The 21068-nt window shown below is 37.1% G+C and overlaps 1 protein-coding gene across 1 annotated transcript in view; it reads right to left on the bottom strand.

The window, feature by feature from the left end:
- The window catches only part of LOC106919734 (contactin-4-like), a 242313-nt gene that overhangs the window by 112775 nt on the left and 108470 nt on the right, over positions 1 to 21068 (bottom strand). The window contains exon 5 of the mRNA XM_088005312.1: positions 2352 to 2447. Coding sequence (XP_087861438.1) covers positions 2352 to 2447 — 96 coding nt within the window. The remainder of the gene's footprint in view (positions 1 to 2351; positions 2448 to 21068) is intronic.

Here is a 21068-nt window from a genome sequence, read left to right as displayed (position 1 = left end):
TTGCTGGTCTGTTCAGAAAGTTGTTTTATGTGCAAGTTTGCATCCAAATAATAAATAAATCTCCTTGTGATTATCACATTATGATGTAATTATATTTTTTTGTTTTTAATGGTAAACAATACATGGATATGATTTCTATATAGAACAAAAATCACGTCAGTTTGGTAAATCAATAGATGGTTAATATGTAAATGGGCCCCAGGTAAAAAAAAAGGTTAAGAACCTCTGTGCTACATAATCTGCACCCATAGTTGACTCTTTTTCTTAGAATTACATAAAAAAAAAAAACAGATGTAATGTCTAAATGCTAATAAAGATGAAAATACCCTGAACACACAGGCTCTTGATGCTGATCCAGTGGTCAGCATTCTTACTTAAATCCAGATCTATAATAGTGTTAAATGTTTGCACAGAATAAATCACTACTATGATTTATTCTGTTTGACACATCTTGGGAAAGAACATAAAACCAATATGGATGTTGCATTAAATGGATATTAGGTTCTTATTTGAAGCAACCCTGATCAAATGTAAAAGATTTATATCTCCCATCTTATTTTATAATTCTTCCTGTAAGTGCACTCTGTTTACATCAAACATTTAGGTTTATACTAAGGAATAAATGATAAAACACACACTAAAAATCTTTGAATATTTCATAGACTTTAAATGTGAAACAAAGCTTGCTTTGCTCCCTAGTTATTTTATGTTGCACTAACCCAAACTGGTATTGATCTTCGCATTTAACTCTCGGAGAGAAAGCAAATACCTTGCATCGTATTATTTGATTCAGGCAATGTCTGCCTTTAGCTTGGGACTAAACAATGATGAATACATACTGCAGGGAGGAAAAACGTTTTCATTCCACTGCCAGAAAATGAGCTAAACCATTCTAATCAAGGCAAATTACGCGTTAGTCTCCAGACGGCGACACTCGACAGGCCTGATCAAAACAACATAATGGGGGAAAAATACGTTTTTAGTGAGCAACAGAAGATCTGAAAAGAAACTCAGAGGTCATTTCTGTTCTGTGTTGTAATTTTCTTAATGTTTAAAGCAGATCTGGAAAGTCAACACTCATTTCTGAACTTTTGCCACTTTTAATGTGACATTAATTCTTAACACTAACAGAAATAAAACATCTGATAGAAAAACAGCATAAACTGCAATAACACAGTTGTATAATTGTGCAGTTAAAATTAAACTGCAGCATTTGCTTGTAGGAGTTGGCAGGAGTGTATCAGCCCTCCACAGGTCGGCTTCGACAATATTTGGTCCTTCTATTCAGAAAACGTTCTGTTAGATTGTGACGACTTGTCTTGTCTGCAGCCACATTTAAAAACTCTTCTTACCAAATAGTCTTTGGTCTCATTCCCAGGGCAAATGTACGTTTGAAAACAGACAAAACTAACTCACAAGTATTTTTTGCAAGATATGGAATCCTGTTTTCAGTCAATAATTCCTTAATGGTGAATAAAATACTGGCAGATTTGTTTCACTAACAAGACATTTTCCCAGGTGTTAAGTGAAATAATCTGCGAGTGGAGCTAATTCTTTGCCACTGGTTGGCAGGTCAATCCAAAGTGATACTGACACTAGTGTCGTAAGACTGATACTTTAGTTTCAGATTCTCTGTTCAAATGTTATTTTATTTTTGGATTGTAGTGTGTCAACACAACTTCAAAAAGGATTTCTTTATGTGCTCTCAAATTATTTTTCACTCTTCATTTAGGAAAAAATGTGGGAAAATTTGCTTCATTTTACAGTTTGTCATGTTAAAATGTTAGCATTTATAGGCACCTATAAGCCTTTTGCAAATTCTACAGTAGAGCTTGACATAATAATTCTAAATAAATATCACAATATGACACGAGATCAAAAGTTTGAGAACATATCACAGTTAAATAATTAAGTATCAATATCTGTACCAGTATTGGTGATACTGGCTCTGTTTTTACTTGATATCAGAACAATGCCAAGATATACAACATACTGCATCTCTGCTGTTTATATAGTATTTTGTAATTTGTTTTTCACTTGAATTGCTAAGGGGAAACCATGCATTTTAACACAGTATGAATACTTTTCAGGGCCAATAACTGTAAAAATATCACACAAGTAGTTCAGGAAAAAGCTCTTTTTTATAATGTACACCGTTTTGCCCACAGCCTTCAAAACCAAACTTATGTTTGTCGATGCAGGAAAAAGTTATACAGCACATAGATAAATGTAAATGCTTCTTGACCTTTTGATTTCCTACGTCTGAATAGAAACAAGTTGGTTCAGGTGAGTTTTTTCTCAGAGGGAATGAGTCGTTTCTGTTTAACTGTGATGAAAACAGAGAATTTTACCTCCAGAATGAGGGGGGGGTCCACACAGCAGAACCACTCCTTGACCTTCCCGTACTGAGACAGAACTTCTTCTGTGAGTCTTGAAGTTCTCCAAGTCTGAAAAATATCAATGAAAAAAATAACAGCAGTTAAGAAAAACAGCCCATCAAAAAAGAGCTCAATAACTTTGAAACATCGTTTTAACCTTTATTGAAAGTCACAATACACAACATCTTGCAAGTGTATTCATACCAGTATTGTCACACCACTCCAACACACTGATATGCTTTGATCTCAGAGCCAACACACTCTCAGAATTTATTGTTCTAGTTCTCCAACTGGAAGAGAGAAACTGATTCTCTAACAGCTGCAGCTTCACACAGCAAAAACTGACGATATTGAGAAGTTTTTTTTTTTTTTTGTTTTGCTAGTGATTGACGTGTTTATAAGCCTTCAATGGAGGCAAATTAAAAATTCTGGGGGTTGCAGAGAGCCGCTGGTGTTGCCGTAGGTCATATTGTCCTCTTATCCAATATTCCAGACTCACTGCAGGGATTCGAAAAGGATCAGAAGTGAGACAAATTGGGAGCCAACAGGGACATCTGCAGAGACACGGGAATAACTGAAGGTCTTATGGAAAACGGATCAGGTGGTGTTTTCACGACTGGGCAGCTCAAATCCTACTTAGAGAATCTGCTTAAACATATCTAAAACATTGTCGGAGAATTTTTATTATTAATAATATTAAATTATTTTGGAATAAAAATCTTCCAATGAAAAATCTCAGGTAGACACAAAGGATTCTTTTTTTTTCTCTAAAGAAGTTAATATATTGTGGAGAAGGTAAAATACTTGTATTTTGGAGAGAAGCTGATTTTTATTTATCTATGCATGTTTCCATGTACGTCTGGGAACACCAGAGCACAAACTGCTCTGCGCCTCCTCCCTGGCATCCACTGAAAAACACCTGAAGACGGCAGAGTTGGTCACTAATGATTCCTGACATTATGGTCCCCAACTTATTAGTTTTCACAAAAAGACCATATTTTATTTATAATTGTGTTAACAAACTTTGTTTTGTTAATAGATTGATTGATTATAATTATTAATAGTTTTTGATAACTAATTAAATCACTCTTGCCCAACCACAGTCACTGACTAGAAGCATTTTCTACCGTTCTCCCCTGAACTCCAGATACATGAATTTAAGTGAAACTGAAGGCGTCTCAATGTGCTTTAAATATTAATCTTGTTGTGACTGCTCTTCATATTAAATCTTATTAAATTTATTTTTTCCCATCTTTCTCCTTTTTTCTCAGGCATACGGGTTTGAGGCTCACTATGTTCATCAGTCAGAGAGGAGTAATTAGTTAATCCTTCAACCGTCCAAACGGATCACAGAGGAAGAGTGTGTGATGCGATGATGTCATTTTAAAAACAGCCTGGGTGGAACCTGCACTTTTGCCGCATTTTGTGTTTCCACTTCATTTAAAGCAGAGGGAGTTCTGCACCATTTGCAGGATTTTATTTGCCTCAGATGGCCAGTGTTTTAACAATATAAGCACAAACTGAAAAGGCTCATTAAAACGGATGGACAAACTGGCACTTATTGTTTGCCTACAGGCACTTTAGATGCTCCCCGATGCCAGAACATCCTCCCTATAGTTCTTACCCGATGTGAGCAGTATGTAATGCCTCGCCTCTGTAATTATTCAGATGGAAATATGGACAGCGCGTAACAGAGAAAACACAATTTGAACCTGTCAGGTGGCTCAGAGTGAAGAGAAACATTTGAGCAAGGAGAGAGGGAGGGTGTAAAATGTGGAGAGACCGACGCTGCGGCCCGTTCCCTGCCTCAGCGACTGTATGAATAATAAATCTGAGCCCAGCGTGAGCAAAACACATGGAGAAAAAAAACACAACATGGAAATCAATAGTGACACACACCCACTAATATGAGCCAAACAGCAATCTGCCGCCTCTCAGCTAAGCAGAGATGGCTGCTGAGGCAAGTCACACATGAGAGATTTTAATAGCTCCGCTGGTAATCAGGTTACCTTTCATTCATCACGCCCACCAGCTCTGAACATTACAGAGCTGTTCCCGCCATGGTCCTGATACCCAAAGTGCTGTTAAACTGAGCTAATTTTTTTTGACAATTGATGGCAGCAGCAGGTCAGAAACACTTTGGGTGGACGCGCGTTGAGCTCAGCAAATGTAACCACCAGAGTTACATGAAGGCCCAAGCAGGGTTCCTTCAATTTTTAACAATGTAAAGATATTTTACAGTGCCGCGCAAAAACCTGAACTTTGTAATATTTTGTCCTACTTTGTTAGAACAAACTTTAATGCAAAAAATTTACCTTTTCTTTTTTCTCTTTTTTTTTTTTTTACAAAAAAAGAAAATCTAAATACTTAGCCTCCGTTAAGATCATACACCTACATAAAATCCTTTAAACTATCGCTATATTCACACAGCAGGTCTTGATCCTCAATTCCATTTTTTTTTTTTTTTTTTTTGCCTGGTTGTTAATACTACTAGTACTAATTAAACCTGACTGCAGCGCATTGTCTGTGTGAAAGGTTTATGACACCAAAGCGGCCCACATGCACAGGAGACGAATGTTGATGTCACAGCAGCTCTTTGCTTACAGAAGTATTAATGAACGCCACTGTTTATGGATCCATTTTAAAGTTCATTCAGCAGTGAGAGCCAACAGGACCATCATAAGATCATAACGAGACAAAGTTAGCTAAGAAAGAGAAAGCACAACTAACACTGGCATTTTGTGGAGCGCTGACTGCAACTTCTGTAGAGAAGTCTGTTAGGATGTGAAGTCAGAGCTCAGTGTGGTGGGATTGTGGAGTGATGCGCTTCAGTGGCACAGATTTCTTTAATAATTTCATAATCATAATTTTCAGCCATTGTTTGCATCCTGATTTTCATACATCTGGCTTCTTTTAATGCAGAATTACGACGAATGTCTCACATCAATGAGATAAAAATCAGAAACATATCTGGTTTAGTTTCACATATGAAAGTGGCAAAAATCAGATTTTTGGGAGTTGAAAAGCTCAGAATTGGGCCTTTCAGTCTCCGGGGGAAAAGTTAATGTGTGTTGCATTTGCAGGCTGGGTGAACCTGATCTGTTTGTCTTCAGAAGTCAACTATTCAGATGATTTTTGTATTTTGTGGTGTACAAAAAGCAACTTCCTGAAATATTTGTCAAGTTCTAAACATTCGGCTTTGGTCTGGATCTTGGAAGGACCGATCTTAATATTCCCATTTTTTATGTCAAGTTTTTAATAAGCATAAGTGGAATAATGATCATAATTAACAGAAATAAAATCTTTTGACCATGTGAGGGTAATTAATCTATAAAATGTGTTGTAATAAGTGATAACATTCCTGAAAAAAAAGTACTTTACATTACAATTCTTATTTATTAATATTATTATTATTATTATTATTATTATTATTATTATTATTATTATTATTATTATTATTATTATTATTATTATTATTATTCAATGTACATTTATAAGCTACTAAAATAACAATAAAAAAATAGAAGTTATTTGTAAATATTAAAAAATGCAAAGAGTGTGAATGTTTGGAGAGTAAAGAGGAAATGTTTCAGCGATACTTGCTGGTTATTTTTAGCTCTTGCCTGTTAGCCTAATGCATTTTACTGCAGCACATCAACCAGGATCCAAATGTTATTTTTAACTAAGAAGCCTGACAGACAGCCTGTTAATTAATCCGCAAAGACAGGTGACACAGTGCCTCAAATTTATCCATACATATTCTACCAAATTGGGTTTATTAACCTTAATTAACCTGGATCTGCAATATGCTATGTATTGTTGAGTTCTGTGTGGTGAGCAGCGCTGTGGGCATGGCGCCTCTCCTTGCAATCTCACATGTCACCAAAAAAAAAAAAAACTGCCAGCAGTCCACTTTCAAATGAGATTTCTGATTAGTTCAGCACCAAATGATCTAAATGTAAAATTATTGGGCTCCCTGATTTATGAAGAGTACTGTGAGGTCAGATAATATGTCATTATAGGCCGCAGGCAAATTTCATTATCAGGCAAGTCTCAATTATTTCTTTAAGCATAAGTCTGCTCTTAAGCTTCATTCGTTGCTGAGCTAATAGTTATTTAAATCCTACTAGAGGATGATATTTTTAATGTTTCTGAAGTATTGTCAGATTGATGCCTTCAGGGTCCAGTGGGTGTGTCTGACTCTAGGAGGCAACATTTTGTTGTCACTTGATTCAGTTTTACCTAAAACTATGTGAGGCTGTCACGATAAGCAAGAAATCAATTAATCGCATGATCAATTAAAATGAGCACGAAAAATAGATGTTCCCCTTTAATATCACTGAAACGTCATTTTGAAGAACACTGCAAACATTTTGGTCTGCACTACCTGCCACTTTTGCCTGTTTTCCCTGTCTAAGCTGAATGACTATTCATTTCTTTCATTTTTGGTTACAGAGACTTCATAATCCATTTTATTTATTGTTGTCTCATTTTGTGTTGTTTTATTTTGTATATTTAAAATGTTTTCCAGTTTAAGTGTTAAATGTTCTTTAGAAATGAATGATTTTTTGGGGGGGTTTTATTTAGTGTGCTCGTATTATTATGTCATTGTTATTATATTAGTTGAAAATGGTCTCAAATTATTTGTTTATCGCAATAATTTCTGGTACAATTTAATGCACAGCAAAATTTGTTATCATGGTAGGCCTACAACTATGTGCAGTTCAGGTCAGACTTTTTACATTGCCATATTTTATGTATTTTTCTTGTACTATCGAACCAATGCATCATTTATTCAGCATCCAGCCTTTATGCAAAGTTAAATCAAGACTAAAAACCCACCTGTTTAGAGCTGCACTTGATTAATAAAAAATGAGAACATTGATCAAAATATCTGATGTATATTCATGTTCTTGAAAAAATGTAATGTTTATTACTTGTTTGGTAATTGGCTACTGGATTATGTTGTTCTCGTGTAGAGAAGTTTGAACTGCCTTGTCGCTGAAATGTTCACAAATACATTACAGGTAAATTAGACTTAAAGTTGAAGAGACATAATTGGAAAAGAAAAATATTGACCTTTATACCAACACTGACAGAAAGTACATTTGGATGGTTTAACTTTTTCATTAAAAAATACTTTTGGCCTTCTTGTGCTCCTCTTCAATGTAAAAATTAAGGCCCATGTGACAAAAAGTTTGGATATCAGTGAGCCTGATGACTGAAACAGCTTCAACAGAGCTGCTGTTAGAGACGATGGGAGGCTGAAGCCCTGACTTCAGCAGTTCTGAACATTTATGGACAATGCTCAAAAAGTGTTCAAATTGAAATGAATTCTGAAACAGCAGAGCCATCAGCTGGAGACAAAATTGTCCCAGAAGTTGATGATGGCTATGAAAACATTGCAGTTTTTCAATAACTTGATAAGGAACATGTGGCAACCGTCTCAGACCTGAACCTTCAAATGTACAGTTTTGACCCTGTTTGGATTAGGAATTCCAAGTTCTTGTTTTGTCATTAAAGATGTATTTATGGATAGTAATTCCACCCCCCGCCCCCCCAAAAAAAAGAACAGCTGAAATATAAAAGACTGAAGTTAGGGGCAGTGGGTGGCGTAGAGGTAGAGCTGCTGCCCCACAGTTGGAGGCTATTAGACGCCCAGGGTTTAATTCCAGAATCTCTCTCTACTGATCCATGCCGATGAAGACCTCTGGTGCCAGAAAACACACATTTTTTTATTTTAAAAAGCCTCGAGTTATTTTGAAAATCATGCTGAGTGGAAGCAAACTTCAGACTGGACCTGCGTTATGGGGTTAGCAGAGAGCAACCTTCTGGTACAATGTTCTGTTTTCATGCTGCTGGACGGAGGAGGGGATGGTACCTGGTTGGCTCTGTGTTTACCAGCTGCAGTGGGAAGTGAGTCACAGCATCAGCAGCAGCAGGAAGAAATGCTGGTGTTAATGTGACAGGAGGGAGGTGCTGCTAACAGTCTTCATTAAAACCTATTTAGCTAAAAATAAATGTAACATCAACAGGAAAAAGACAGGAAGTTTGGCTGCAGGTTTGACTGACTGTTTTTTTGTTTAGTTTTTTTATGCGTTGCTGTCTGTACCCTGAAACCAGACAGCGAAGGAGGTCTGAAAGCTCTCTTGCTGTGTTATTGTTCCAGCCCGGAGCAGCTTTACTCAACTTAACGGCTTCTGACCCCGGTCACACACCTCGCCGCTGCACCGCATCGCCGCTCCCCCATCTGGGGTGTCTGGCCCCTAGTTTGCCAATTGCTGGCCTCAGCAGCTCTTCGCTTTGCTACTTAGAAATTTTGCAACCACAGCTTTAACTAAAACAGAGCCAGTTAAGGATGGGTGTGCTTTGTTCTGCTATTTACAAACACATCTCAGCTAAAATACCACTGAAAAGCCAAATAATCTACTAATTCAATACAAAATGTACAAATCATTCACTATATTTATTCATTGCACACATTTTATTTATTTATGCTTTTATTTTGATGATAATGACGTTCGCAATCTCAACAAATTATAAAATTGCAAAAGACTAATAAAGAATGGCTTCATTTTGAAAGTCTACACAAAGGGAAGACTGCTGAGTCGACAGCTGTCCAACAAGCTTCTCCACAACTTCTATAAATAACTTCTATTTTACTGTCATTCCTGCACTTTATATTTTATATTTATATTCATATTTTATACTGTATTTTATTTTATTCTGGAGTAACCTCACAACAGTGAAAGCTCAAAACACTGTCCTGAGCCGTATGCAACGAAATTTCGTTCTGTATACACCTTGTGCATCCAAAATGACAATAAAGTCAGTCTAAGTCTAAGTCTAAGTCACAAGGTAAGTCACTAAAACGCATCGTTAAAGAAACTGGCTTTGGCAACAAGCTGTATCCAACCATGAAACAAATAGGAATAATATTTAAACATGAAAAACAATCTTTCATATCCAGTTCAACAAGGAGTAGGAAGAAGTCAGTGCTTATTAAATCCTACTGCCAATCGTCTGGTCCCATCTATACAGGCTTCACCAGACTGTATTCAGTTATATGGTCATAATCATCACATCACCTTAAAACAAAATCTGTTTTATTTTTGTACTCATATCCATTTCTTTTTTTTTATTAGATTTTTTAGTTAATAAAAGAATAATAATGAAAAAAAAACAGGATAAAAAATAAAAAGAGCCATGCTGACTCAGTCTTCTCTCACATTCCCTATTTTATTACTTTACCTCTTTGAGACAAAGAGTCATTGAAGAGGAAACCTGTCCAGGCTGGAAGTGACTTTGAAGAGCCATTGAAACTCTAATGATAATAGTAATAATTCCACTTCATGTTATATGATAAACCATCAATTACTGACATCAGTCTAACATTTTCCTGCAATTACTTTGTAGCTGTTAAAAGTCTCCTGTCATAGTTAGTCTAGTGAGAACTAAAACTCAAAATGCAGCATTTTTATTCTTTCTTCTAAAGAAAAACAGTAAAAAAGCAACCCGGTGTGTCTGGATCTGTTCTCACTCCACATGTTAATCCACTCATCTGATTAATGTTCGTCAGCGCTCCTCTCTGGAGGAGAACGTGTCATCCCCTCGGCAGAATAATTGAGCATCCAGGATGAAGTCGCGGTCCGCACGGCGGATGACAAACTCTCTGTTGGCAAGTCGTTCTTAACACGGCGAGCTGCCGTCGCTCTTAATTATATTTACCGGACTGTGAAAAGCGGGCAGCCAAACAGAGTGAGAGCGCGCGGTCTGGTCCACTGTGCCCAAATCAAGCGGCTTGTTTTCATTTCCTCTGGTTAGTTTTGTTTGAGGAGTGTTTGCCGTTATCTCTTAGCTGTCGCTCAAAGGTGATTAATGTTGTTGCGAGGCTAATTGACTTCGCTCCTCGCAGAGGGCTTTATCTCTGCCTGGAATTTCTGATCAGAGATCTTTGATGAAAGCTTGTCACTAATTCATCCACTCTGCTGTTTTATTTTATTTTATAATTAACTTCGTCTCTTTTCTGCTAGTGGTGGAACAGTAAAGCAGTGAGGCAAGAATTTCACTGTAAAAACACAACATTTTACCAAGTCATTTTGGTCTAGTTTCTAGTGGGAACATCCTGGTACACCAAGTTAAGCAAAACTAACTCATAAGTAACTTTTCAGCAAAATACAGTAGGCCTGTGGCAATAAGCAATAAATCAATTAATTGCCTGATCATTTAAAAAAAGAGCAATAATTTCAGTTTAATGTTTTGTCTCGTCTCTTCTGACAAAAACTGAATGGCAAAAGTCTTTCTGTCTCAACTAGTCTTTTTCTGAAGGACATTTTTGTTTACAGGCATTCCATAATCCAGTTCATTTGTTGTTTTGTTTATTAATTTTGCAAATCTAAAGTGTCTTCCAGTTCCAGTGTTAAATGTTCAATAGGATTTAAAGTTTATTGATCTTTGAGAATTAAAGATTAAATTGCATTAAATTGTCATTATTTACAAAAGCATGCAAAGTTGGCACTTTTAATGACTTTTAATGCAACTTTTAGAGCAACTTTGCATTAAAAGTGTTATTATTTACCGAATGGCACTTCATGACAACTGTCATAAACATTCAAGTCTTCATATTCATGACAGGTGTTATGTCATGTTTATGACAGTGTCATGTCCGTCTTATGCACACCCCTTCAAATAAAGTGTTACCTAATTTCTTAATATTAATGAAAAAGTATTTGTTCCATTGGGAGATTATTTCACTGTTTCCCAGAAGTGAAACAATCTGCCAGTGGAAGTAATTTTGCTGAAAAGTTACTTATAAATTTGTTTAGTCAAATGTAATAAGATATTTGCACCAGAAACTAAACCAAAAATACTTGACAAAATATTATGTTTTTGCAATGTAATGAAAAATGGTTGAATTAAAGGACAGTACTATTTTTAGGAGGGGCTTTTTAGATTCTCAAAAATTGCTTTCTTTCTTATTTTGGGTGGGGGGGGTGTACTAATCCCACCACTTACTTTCATCTAAAGAAACGACAGAAGGTTAGATAAAAGCACCCAAGCCTTACCAAAAAATGAGCTAACAGAACAAAGTCAACAAAAGCAAGAGAGATCTAAGGTTCTGAATTGAATCACCCCCGTCTCCCCCAAAAAAGTCCTTTTTTTGGTTTTATTTTTGGCTGAGATCAAAGCCATGAAGTGGGGATGTGTAGTTCACTAGAGCCGCTCATTGCCCCCCCCACCACCGCGTTGAAAGCACGCCGCAATTGTTGGCCGTGTCCGATGACTCCCACCATCATCACCTCATCTTCCACCTCTAACCATCCACTCTCAGCTGCCCCAAAAAAGAGCAAAAGAAGCATTGTTGTTGGAAGTGGGCTTGGTGGAAGCAGCAGAGCGTCATCTGCAACGCGACTGATGCCTTTCAGTCTGTCCACGGTGGACGGCCTGGGATCAACCGGAGGAAAGCCTTTCAAAGTTCATGTGGATGTGTAAGTGTTGAAAAGAAAGCATAAAAGCAAAGACGCCTGCCTCGATGGAGAACACAAGTCCTTTCAGTCAAAGACACCCAGAATGCCCCTGATTGTTTCTACACAAAAAGATTCCCTGTGACTCTCCGAAGGAAAGCAGCTAACGATGAATAATTGCCTCGGAATAAGTAAAAGTGATGTCCCATCCAGGTCCATTAGCATCAATTACTGCAAACGTGGGCTGGCATTACAAACAATGATCCAGATTAGGCTGATCATCGCATCCCTGACTTATGAGCTTTCCAAATGCCAGGGCCACTAATCATACTCCAACGGGCCTGACCAACCGTGACCGTCAGATTCATCACAACCTGCTGCTCCGTAAGGATCGCTTCCACGTCTTTGAGTGGCGCCAGTGGAATAATACATGACATGCGCAGGTGTGTGTGGGTTGGTGTGCCGCAACTTACACATCAGGATGGTTATTTTAGGGCTTTTGCTTACGATGCTACACAGATCTGCTGCCAAAAATAAATGAGGCGGACAACAAAGTGTGAACTACTGAAGTCCAACAGGTTTAAAGCTGAATCAGCATATCTGTGAGTGGATTTCCAGATGAAAAACAACTTTGGGAATTCCTTCTCTTTAAGCTGGGCCTTCCCAAAAAAGAATCACCTGATTTTCCATTGACCTGTAGAGTAGAGAGTTGCATTTTTGGTAATGTACACACCAAGTTTTGACAAACTACAAACTGTATTAGTTTTCTTGGATTGTTTTCACTTTCTACCAAAGATGTTCATATTAATAATTCTAATGGGAGTGTAGTAGTGAGTGTGAGTGCATAAGTTATTTGTCTTTTTGCCTCTTTTTGCTTTTTAGTTACAATCAAAAGTTTCATATAGATCAAATAATGTCATTTCTTACAAATAACAGTCCAAATACCACTTCAGACCTACAGAATCAAAGCAGACAGAACTTTGATAGACAGAGTTCAGTTTGACCAGAAACATTGTGGCTCTTAAAGCTACAGTGTGTAACTTTAATATATATATATATATGTATATATATATATATATATATATATATATATATATATATATATATATATATATATATATATATATATATATATATATATATACATATATATATATATATATATATATACATATATATATATATATATATATATATATATATATATATATATATATATATATATATATATATATATATATATATATAATTCCCTTCTCACCCTCTGCGGGTGGTCTCTCTCTCTCTCTCTCTCTCTCTCTCTCTTTCATCCTCTGAGCTCGGGTCCTCTACCAGAGGCCTGGGAGCTTGAGGTTCTCCTCCAGTATCTTGGCTGTGCCTAGTACTGCACATTTCTGGACTGAGATGTCTGATGTTGTTCCTGGGATCTGTTTTAGCCACTGCTCCAGTTTGGGGGTGACTCCCCCGAGGGCCCCGATGACCACAGGCACCACTGTGGTCTTCACCTTCCAGGCCTTCTCCAGTTCCTCTCTGAGGCCCTGGTATTTCTCCAGTTTCTCATGCTCCTTTTTCCTGATGTTGTGGTCACTTGGTATTGCTACATCCACCACAACGGCTTTCCTCTGTTCTTTATCCACCACCACAATGTCCGGTTGGTTCTCCATTACCATCTTGTCTGTCTGGATCTGGAAGTCCCACAGGATCTTAGCTCGGTCATTCTCCACCACCTTTGGGGGTGTTCCCCACTTCGATCTCAGGGCTTCCAGTCCATATTCTGCACAGATGTTCCTGTACACTATGCCCGCCACTTGGTTATGTCGTTCCATGTACGCTTTCCCTGCCAGCATCTTGCACCCTGCTGTTATGTGCTGGACTGTCTCAGAGGCCTCCTTGCACAACCTACACCTTGGGTCTTGTCTGGTGTGGTAGATCTGAGCCTCTATTGCTCTGGTGTTTAGGGCCTGTTCCTGGGTGGCCAGGATGAGGGCCTCTGTGCTGTCCTTGACCACAGAGACACTCATATATATATATATATATATATATATATATATATATATATATATATATATATATATATATATATATATATATATATATATATATATATATATATATATATATATATATATATATATATATATGCTTATTATTTAATAGTGTCACTATGGTGCGACAGTAAATTATAAGATATTTAGTCAGTGAAAAGACTGAGCTTTCTGGGGTACCATTGCCATCTGACAAAAACTAAACTAATCAGACAACAACAGCCAGAGTGAGAAGAGGATCTTAGCGCTGCCAATCATGTAGGGACAGTTTGCTCCTCAATGTGCTAATGGTGGAGAAACAGCTTAACATTCCAGGAAAACTGTTTATCCGCCTTCAACTGGGGCCATGCTAACTAGCCTGAGCATTTACACCAGTAATGTAGCGGTAGCATTTACAGAACCATGATAGACAGAACTAAGACTTGCCGCCTGGCTCTGATTAGTTGTTTCTAGTCAGCACTGGGAGAAGGCAGAGGAGCTCAAATTTTTTCATAGATTGTCTCCTCCCATACTGTCACAACATAGAGACAGTTTCAACAAATACACTTTTTTTTTCTAGAAGTTACATAAAAAAAAAAAGCTACAAAATAACATTACTTTTTTTTTTTTTTTTTTTTACAAAGTAGAAGGGCTTAAAGTATTGCAAAATCTCATGGCTTTTTTTCGCTGGTACCTGCTCAATACTTGGCTTCAGTCAACAATACATGATTCTGGTCATTTTCCATTACAACTGAGAAGCAGCTGTATGCGGGTTGGGTCATCATAGCAGGGCAAAATCTTTAAAGTAATCTAAAGTGGTCCGTATGGGAAACAAACACAATGCCTTGTCATTAGACCATGGAATTGTTTTGAATGTTTAAGTCATTTTTTTTTTTTAAAAAGAACAATGGAGGAAGGAACAGAAGACACCAAGAAACACATTAAGAAGAGTAAAAGGGAGGAACAGAGGGGAAAAGAAGAACAGAGGGGCAGAAAGAAGCATAAAACTAAGGAAGGAAAAGCACATAGAAAAAAAGAAAAGAAGTCCAGAAAGAAGGATTCAACAAAAAACAATGAGGGGAAAAAATGTGCTGCAGCAACAAAATATTCCTCCATATTCATATTTGACCAATCCTCTCCAGGTCTGGAAAGTCCTGGAGTCTGAACCCAGTCACTTCCAGGTTGCACTGGAACCCTGATGGTGTCCGATGCTGCGTTATGATATTTTGATAGCGCAGTGCAGATAAAAGCAAAAGCCAGAAAAAACCCGATAAGCTATTTATGCCTCATTAACTAAGTCAATATGTTCGCTCCACGCTATCAGAGCGGCTGAAAGAAATCTAACGGATTTATTTGCATCTAAATGAGGCGTTTCTGTCTAACCCTCTTTAAAGACCTCTCTGGCTACATCTGGAATCGTTGTTTGTGTGTTAAGCCAAAAGTGAACTTGCCTGACACTAATGAGACACTGTATATCTGCAATACCTGAATATATACACCCTCCCACTGGATGTGTCAAGCCAGGCTCTGTTCCTTTGTTAAGAGTCAGACCTTCTGACATCTCTGGCTTGTGGAACACTGAATAAGGTTTGTCACTGCAGCCAAAGCACAGCCACCCCATGTAGACAAAAAACAGAGCCTGTTCATCAGTATGAAATATGAGTATACATCTTTTACATAATAACTGATAAAGCATCGATAGGAAATTCTCATCAGGTTGGGTGTGTATTGAGCGGCAGCACCCATCACTTATCCTCCTCTCAGGAGGACGACAGGCACAACAACCTTTGCAAAAAAGAAGCATCATCCATCAAAAGTTTGGAGCGACAGAATGTTCTGAGTCCCTGCTAGTTCTGAGCGTAACCTTGACGACGTGCTGGAGCACCAATCACTAACCAAGCAATATTATTTTTTCATAGGTTTCATCAGGAAAGCGACTACTTAATGAAACTACAGGGAGAAATCCCCAGACACCAGGAGCTAAATGACCGACTCAGGAGGCAGATAACTGATCAACTGTAAAAAATGTAAACATGACAGGCTCCCACATCTGACAGAGAGACAGAATCACAATTCCATCATCAATTCAACGACCAAATTTAATGAGATTATTATTTGATCTTCACATAGAGTCAAAATAATCCATTTTTATGGACTAGTGAAAAAGAAGGTACAAAACTGAAATACTGAGCCCTCTCAAAGCATGTTAGGCATTTATCTTTGCATCAAAACCAAATAGAACAGATGTATGTTATAAGCAAATATTCTTGAAAATGTCTTTCCAGGTCAGCAGTCATTTGAAGGACCATGATAAAGATAATCAATTTCAACTTAGAATTTACAAAAACACATTACCTGACGTTTTTGCATGTGGAAGGAAAGTGGCATCTCTGGAAAAAAACAAAACTTCTTACCAGGACAAACTAAAATCTTTTCCTTTGAGAAATCTGACAAATACAGGAACTGCAGTAAGATCAGCAGAGCTTAGTGGCAAACATTATTTCTTTCTATTCAAAGTAAACTATTAAAACTTTAACAATATTTGTTTTCTGTACTCGTATGCTGATAGAGTACAGGACGGTAGATGGAGAAGTTATGAACTGGCATTTCATCTCACAAAAACAGGTTCCATTGTTCAAATTAAGGGTCAACAATGGGAACAGAAAATATTTTATTATCTGTGGCAAGAAAAGAAAGTGAAAAGAAAGAAATTCAGAATCACCAAGAAGAACACTCTTACATTTATAACTATACTTTTAATACACTGCTGTAGTTTGAGTACTAAAGTGATTGTTGCTGTTGCATTAAGGTTCAGGGGTTTGCATATTGTCTAAGTGGATATGTTGGGCAAACCGATATTAATTATGAAACATATCAACCCACTCTGCCAGTTTTTGGCAGCTGACCACTGCTGCACAGCATGACGCCAAATGGTCCAATTTGGAACTATTCTGTTTTTGAAATTGCACAGTGTTTGATAAAACTGCTGTAATCACAGCCCAAGTCCAAAGATCTGTGTTGTTTTGCAGCACTACTGGACAAAGAATTGAAAGGTTCTGAGTGCTTTGCTGTTAATGTATATTGTGACTTTTATCTCAATACTCTGTTTTTTTCCCAGAAGCTAGCCTAGAAGGTTAATAGGAAAATCTAAATTACTCGTGGGTTTGAGAAAACCGACTGGTTTCCTATCAGGTTGGATAAATGTTTTTGTAAAATGGAAATCATACTATCAAATGTAAAAGTACATATTTACACTGCTTTATATTTCCTTTGCACAAGACTAGTTTATCAGGGTCTCATAAGAGTAAAAGTTTCAAAAACTTGAAAGAGCATTTACTTGATTTCATTATTCACCACTTGAAATTTTTTGAATTTATTTGACATGAAAACTGTACCATTTTGAAAACTGAAGTATGCATTTAATAGATAATAAATGAATAATAAACTATTGTCATATTTTAATAGAGCTAACCTTACGTGGGGTATTTGAGTGTTATGTCTAGTTTTTGTAGAATCATTTAAATTACTACTAATCACAGCTCTTGAGGAGAACTTAAAAGTACTGACAGGTCTAACAAAAAAGGGTTTCAGAAATCAGAAAATTACTGAAAAAAAGTAGTGAATCACTTTTTTAGTCTGATTAACCTGTTGCTTGACTTGCTCCAGTAAGGCTTCTAGTGTTTGCATCGCGTTTCGATGGAGTGTGCAGTAGTTCTATTACTTTACAGCAATCCCAACGCACTACTTAGGATCAGATTAAAGATTTGGCAGTCTTTGAAACACAACTGAAATGGATATTCAATGATTTATCAGATTCCAACTTTGACTCACACAGCTCCAGTTGCCAGTTAGCTTGTTAGAGGTGTGAGGAGGCTCAGTCTTATGTCAAAATCACACTCCTGTTTTGCTTAGAGCTCATTACCAGCTCAAGGTTTGATCTTTACCAGATAGAACTGCAGCTGAAGTCTCACTCCTCGCCTGAGAGTTGGAGCACACTCACAGGAGCTGGATATAGTTTTGGCACGTGTCTGAGAAGGGAAATAAAATCTTATGTCATTTCATCTGTAGTTTTAAGAATTCAGTAGATGCTGGAACTTGAACTGAAAGATGTGTTGCGTTAGGTACTTAACTCTCCAATATCACAAATGTTACACATAGGCAGTACTGTTACAGGATTAACATAAAGCTGCTCAAATGTTGCAATAACCTGACACTGAGGCCACTTCTGCAGTATCCAGACACTCTGACTTTGCTGATGACATTGTTGTGTTTTAGGATTGTATTTTTGCTTTCAACAGGCTAAATGCACTGTTAGCTAACTTTATGCATTTCCATTACAAATGTGTGCAAAAATGTAAATTTTCTTTTAATGTCAAAAAAACACAACTCTGGAATTGTGGTGTTTTCTATAAATAAGAAAGAATCAAAATCACAAATCAATAAGTTTGTTCTCGTGATAAAAACATGCCACACCATCATCCTTCAACTTCTCCAGACAGAGCTCAGTCCAGCACTGAATGTAGTTCACTCTGTGTTTCAGAAGAGCTTCTCTGTTAAGTTGATGTATTTTTTAAAAATATTTTTTTTATGTTGCCAGTTTTTGTTAATAAAGCATATTTTCTTGATAGTTGTAATTTAACTGTTCCTAGCTCTTTGTTAAGCATGACGGGTATATACGGGTTTATTTCAGTTCGTCTAATTCTGCGTTTTATAGTAACCATAACAGCTGAAATTTTAAAAGTTGATCATTTTCTAAATTTTATAGTAATTATAGTTTCTAAACTATTTCTACTATATAATATTTAGCCTTTTTTTCTACGAGATCGACATGGGTAATTTAGTTCAGGTTACAGATCCCTTCATCAGCGATGCATGCATAAATGGGAAACATATCATTAAGGACACAGGTCTGTGATATGAAGATGAGTCATTTTTAGAAATATATTTTCCAGGCTAACTACACAAAAATGTGCCTTTTTTTTTAATCTGAATAATCAATAAATTGTCAGAATAATCGCTGGAATAATTGATGACTAACATAATTCTTAGCTGCAGTCCTAGTTACACGACTTAAGGTAAAACAGTGTATCATCAGACATTAGATTTGAAGCAGTTCTATAGCAGTAGAAATGCTGAAGTTAAGCAGACGGTACTCAAAGCACAACAATGAGTAAACAATAATATTTGATCTCTTCACTATGTAGATGCTCTCATCTCAACTTGGTATAATGCTTGAAATGAATGATAAACAAAGAAGTCCAGCCAATTTTCTAGATTATTGTAGCTATTGCTTATTTAAAATAAGCGGATGCGGCTGCCATTTTGTAAATACCAAGTTCTCTACAGTTACGGGGAACGTATTGGAAGCTCTTGACTTACAGCTGGGCCTGTGGGAAACAGTCATTGTATGTCAGTTTTGATTGGCTGATAATTCTGTCAGTTATGTCAACTATGGCCTGCATGGCATTTTTCACAAAGGGGTAGCTGAATAAGTACAGCAGGTGCTGAGGCAGAACTGCTCGCCAGATGCGTTTAAGGCACTTTTTAAAATAGGAAATTAAAGGAAGCTTTAATAATATCAATAAGCAACTAGCTTGTAGAATAAGAATTAAATTATTAAAACATTTAAATATGATTAAAACATTTTACACTTTTTCTTTTCAATTTTCTAGGGCTAGCAGAGAAGGCTCTGCTGGCTCTGACAGGACACCACTGCCTCCCTGACACTTAATGACCTCTTTGAAACTCTGAAATTCAGGTTTTTCTTTAATCACCTTAAGCCTATGAACCAAAATACTACTGGAGCTCCTCGATAGTTAGTTTTCTTGGAACAGTGTAGCAAGCATTTTACCTGCGTGCTACATTTCAAGTTTACAAGCAAGTGTGGATCTGTCAGGCATATGTTAAGTAAACGAGTAACTAAAAGTCATGTGGTTATGATTGTTGCTCCACCTTGAGCAGACGGCCATCACAACACAGAGGTGGGGTAATTAAAAACTGTCCTTGTCTAAAAGTAACTTATGTCTCATGTAGAGATTTGTTGTCTAGGATTCCTTTAAACTTCTATAAATAATTATATGACACTCCAGAAATACCAGTTGCCCTTTAAATTACTCGCTTGGGTCCTCACCATTCAATCATGGTACGGAGTTAATTAAGCTATTCCATGAGTAATAAAGAAGATAGATGACACCCAGTCATACACACGGTGAACACCCCTCCCCGGCTCTGTGACAGCGACTGAAGACTGGTAAGGTCAGAGCCCCAACAATTGATGAAACTGTCATCTCATCACAGTGGAAATCCACCAGCAGAATGGGATCATGGATTGACTTTCCACAGCTCCAGGGGGCCAAACAAATGGCCTGAGACAGATTGGTGGCCTTGTCTCCAAATGCTAAACCTCAGAATCTAATCTGAGCAGTTATCAGTCATTTGCTGGCAGTGTCATCAATTCACCTGACCAGTAATGATTGTACAGTGGTGGGAGTTATTGACTCACTGAAACTCCAGGAATATGGAGTCCGGGGCTGTCAGTTAAAATCCCTGAGATCAGTCAAACAATCCATCATCGTGTTCTTCAAACATTAGCATAAAAGAGTTTGAGAATGCTGATTCTGCATTAAAGTATTCTGGGTTTTATCACTTTCAGAACTGTTAAAGTTATCTGCTTCTAACTTCTGTCACCTGATGAAAATTTAAATCTACCAGACTTGAGCCCATGCCCTTCTAAAACATAACCAATCTAAAACCAATCCGCAGTTTAAAAATCGAAATAGCTCTGGTACATAAAGTACATAAATTCTATCCACCAGGGAACAGTTAGATTTTTTTCTGTTTCCTAAAATTGTTCTGAACCTTTGCAGGTGTGTCTGGACGAGTCTGCAGAGTTGTGCATTGTCCTCATTCTTCAACGCATCTCAACAAATCACAAAACATGACTCTTAAAAAACAAGAGTGCAAATGGATTGGAGTTCTCCAAACTACAATATTTTTCTACAGCAGACCAATCAGATTTCAAAGCAGACAGTATTGTGTTTCTGGTTAGTAGCAGTCTGCATTTTTCTTTGAGATTTAATTTGACGATTTTGGATTAAAAACCACCACTCATGGTGCTTCCCTTGTCCTAAAGATGAATATAAAAATGAAACATAAAAATACAACACAATGGTCAATTTTCCACTTTAATTTTTACGTTGAAA

Source organism: Poecilia mexicana, unplaced genomic scaffold (genome assembly GCF_051168715.1).
Source record: "Poecilia mexicana isolate PSO_F unplaced genomic scaffold, ASM5116871v1 scaffold_5, whole genome shotgun sequence".
Taxonomy (NCBI): domain Eukaryota; kingdom Metazoa; phylum Chordata; class Actinopteri; order Cyprinodontiformes; family Poeciliidae; genus Poecilia; species Poecilia mexicana.
Note: the sequence above shows the minus strand (reverse complement) of the source record. Positions and strands in the feature narration are given on the sequence as shown.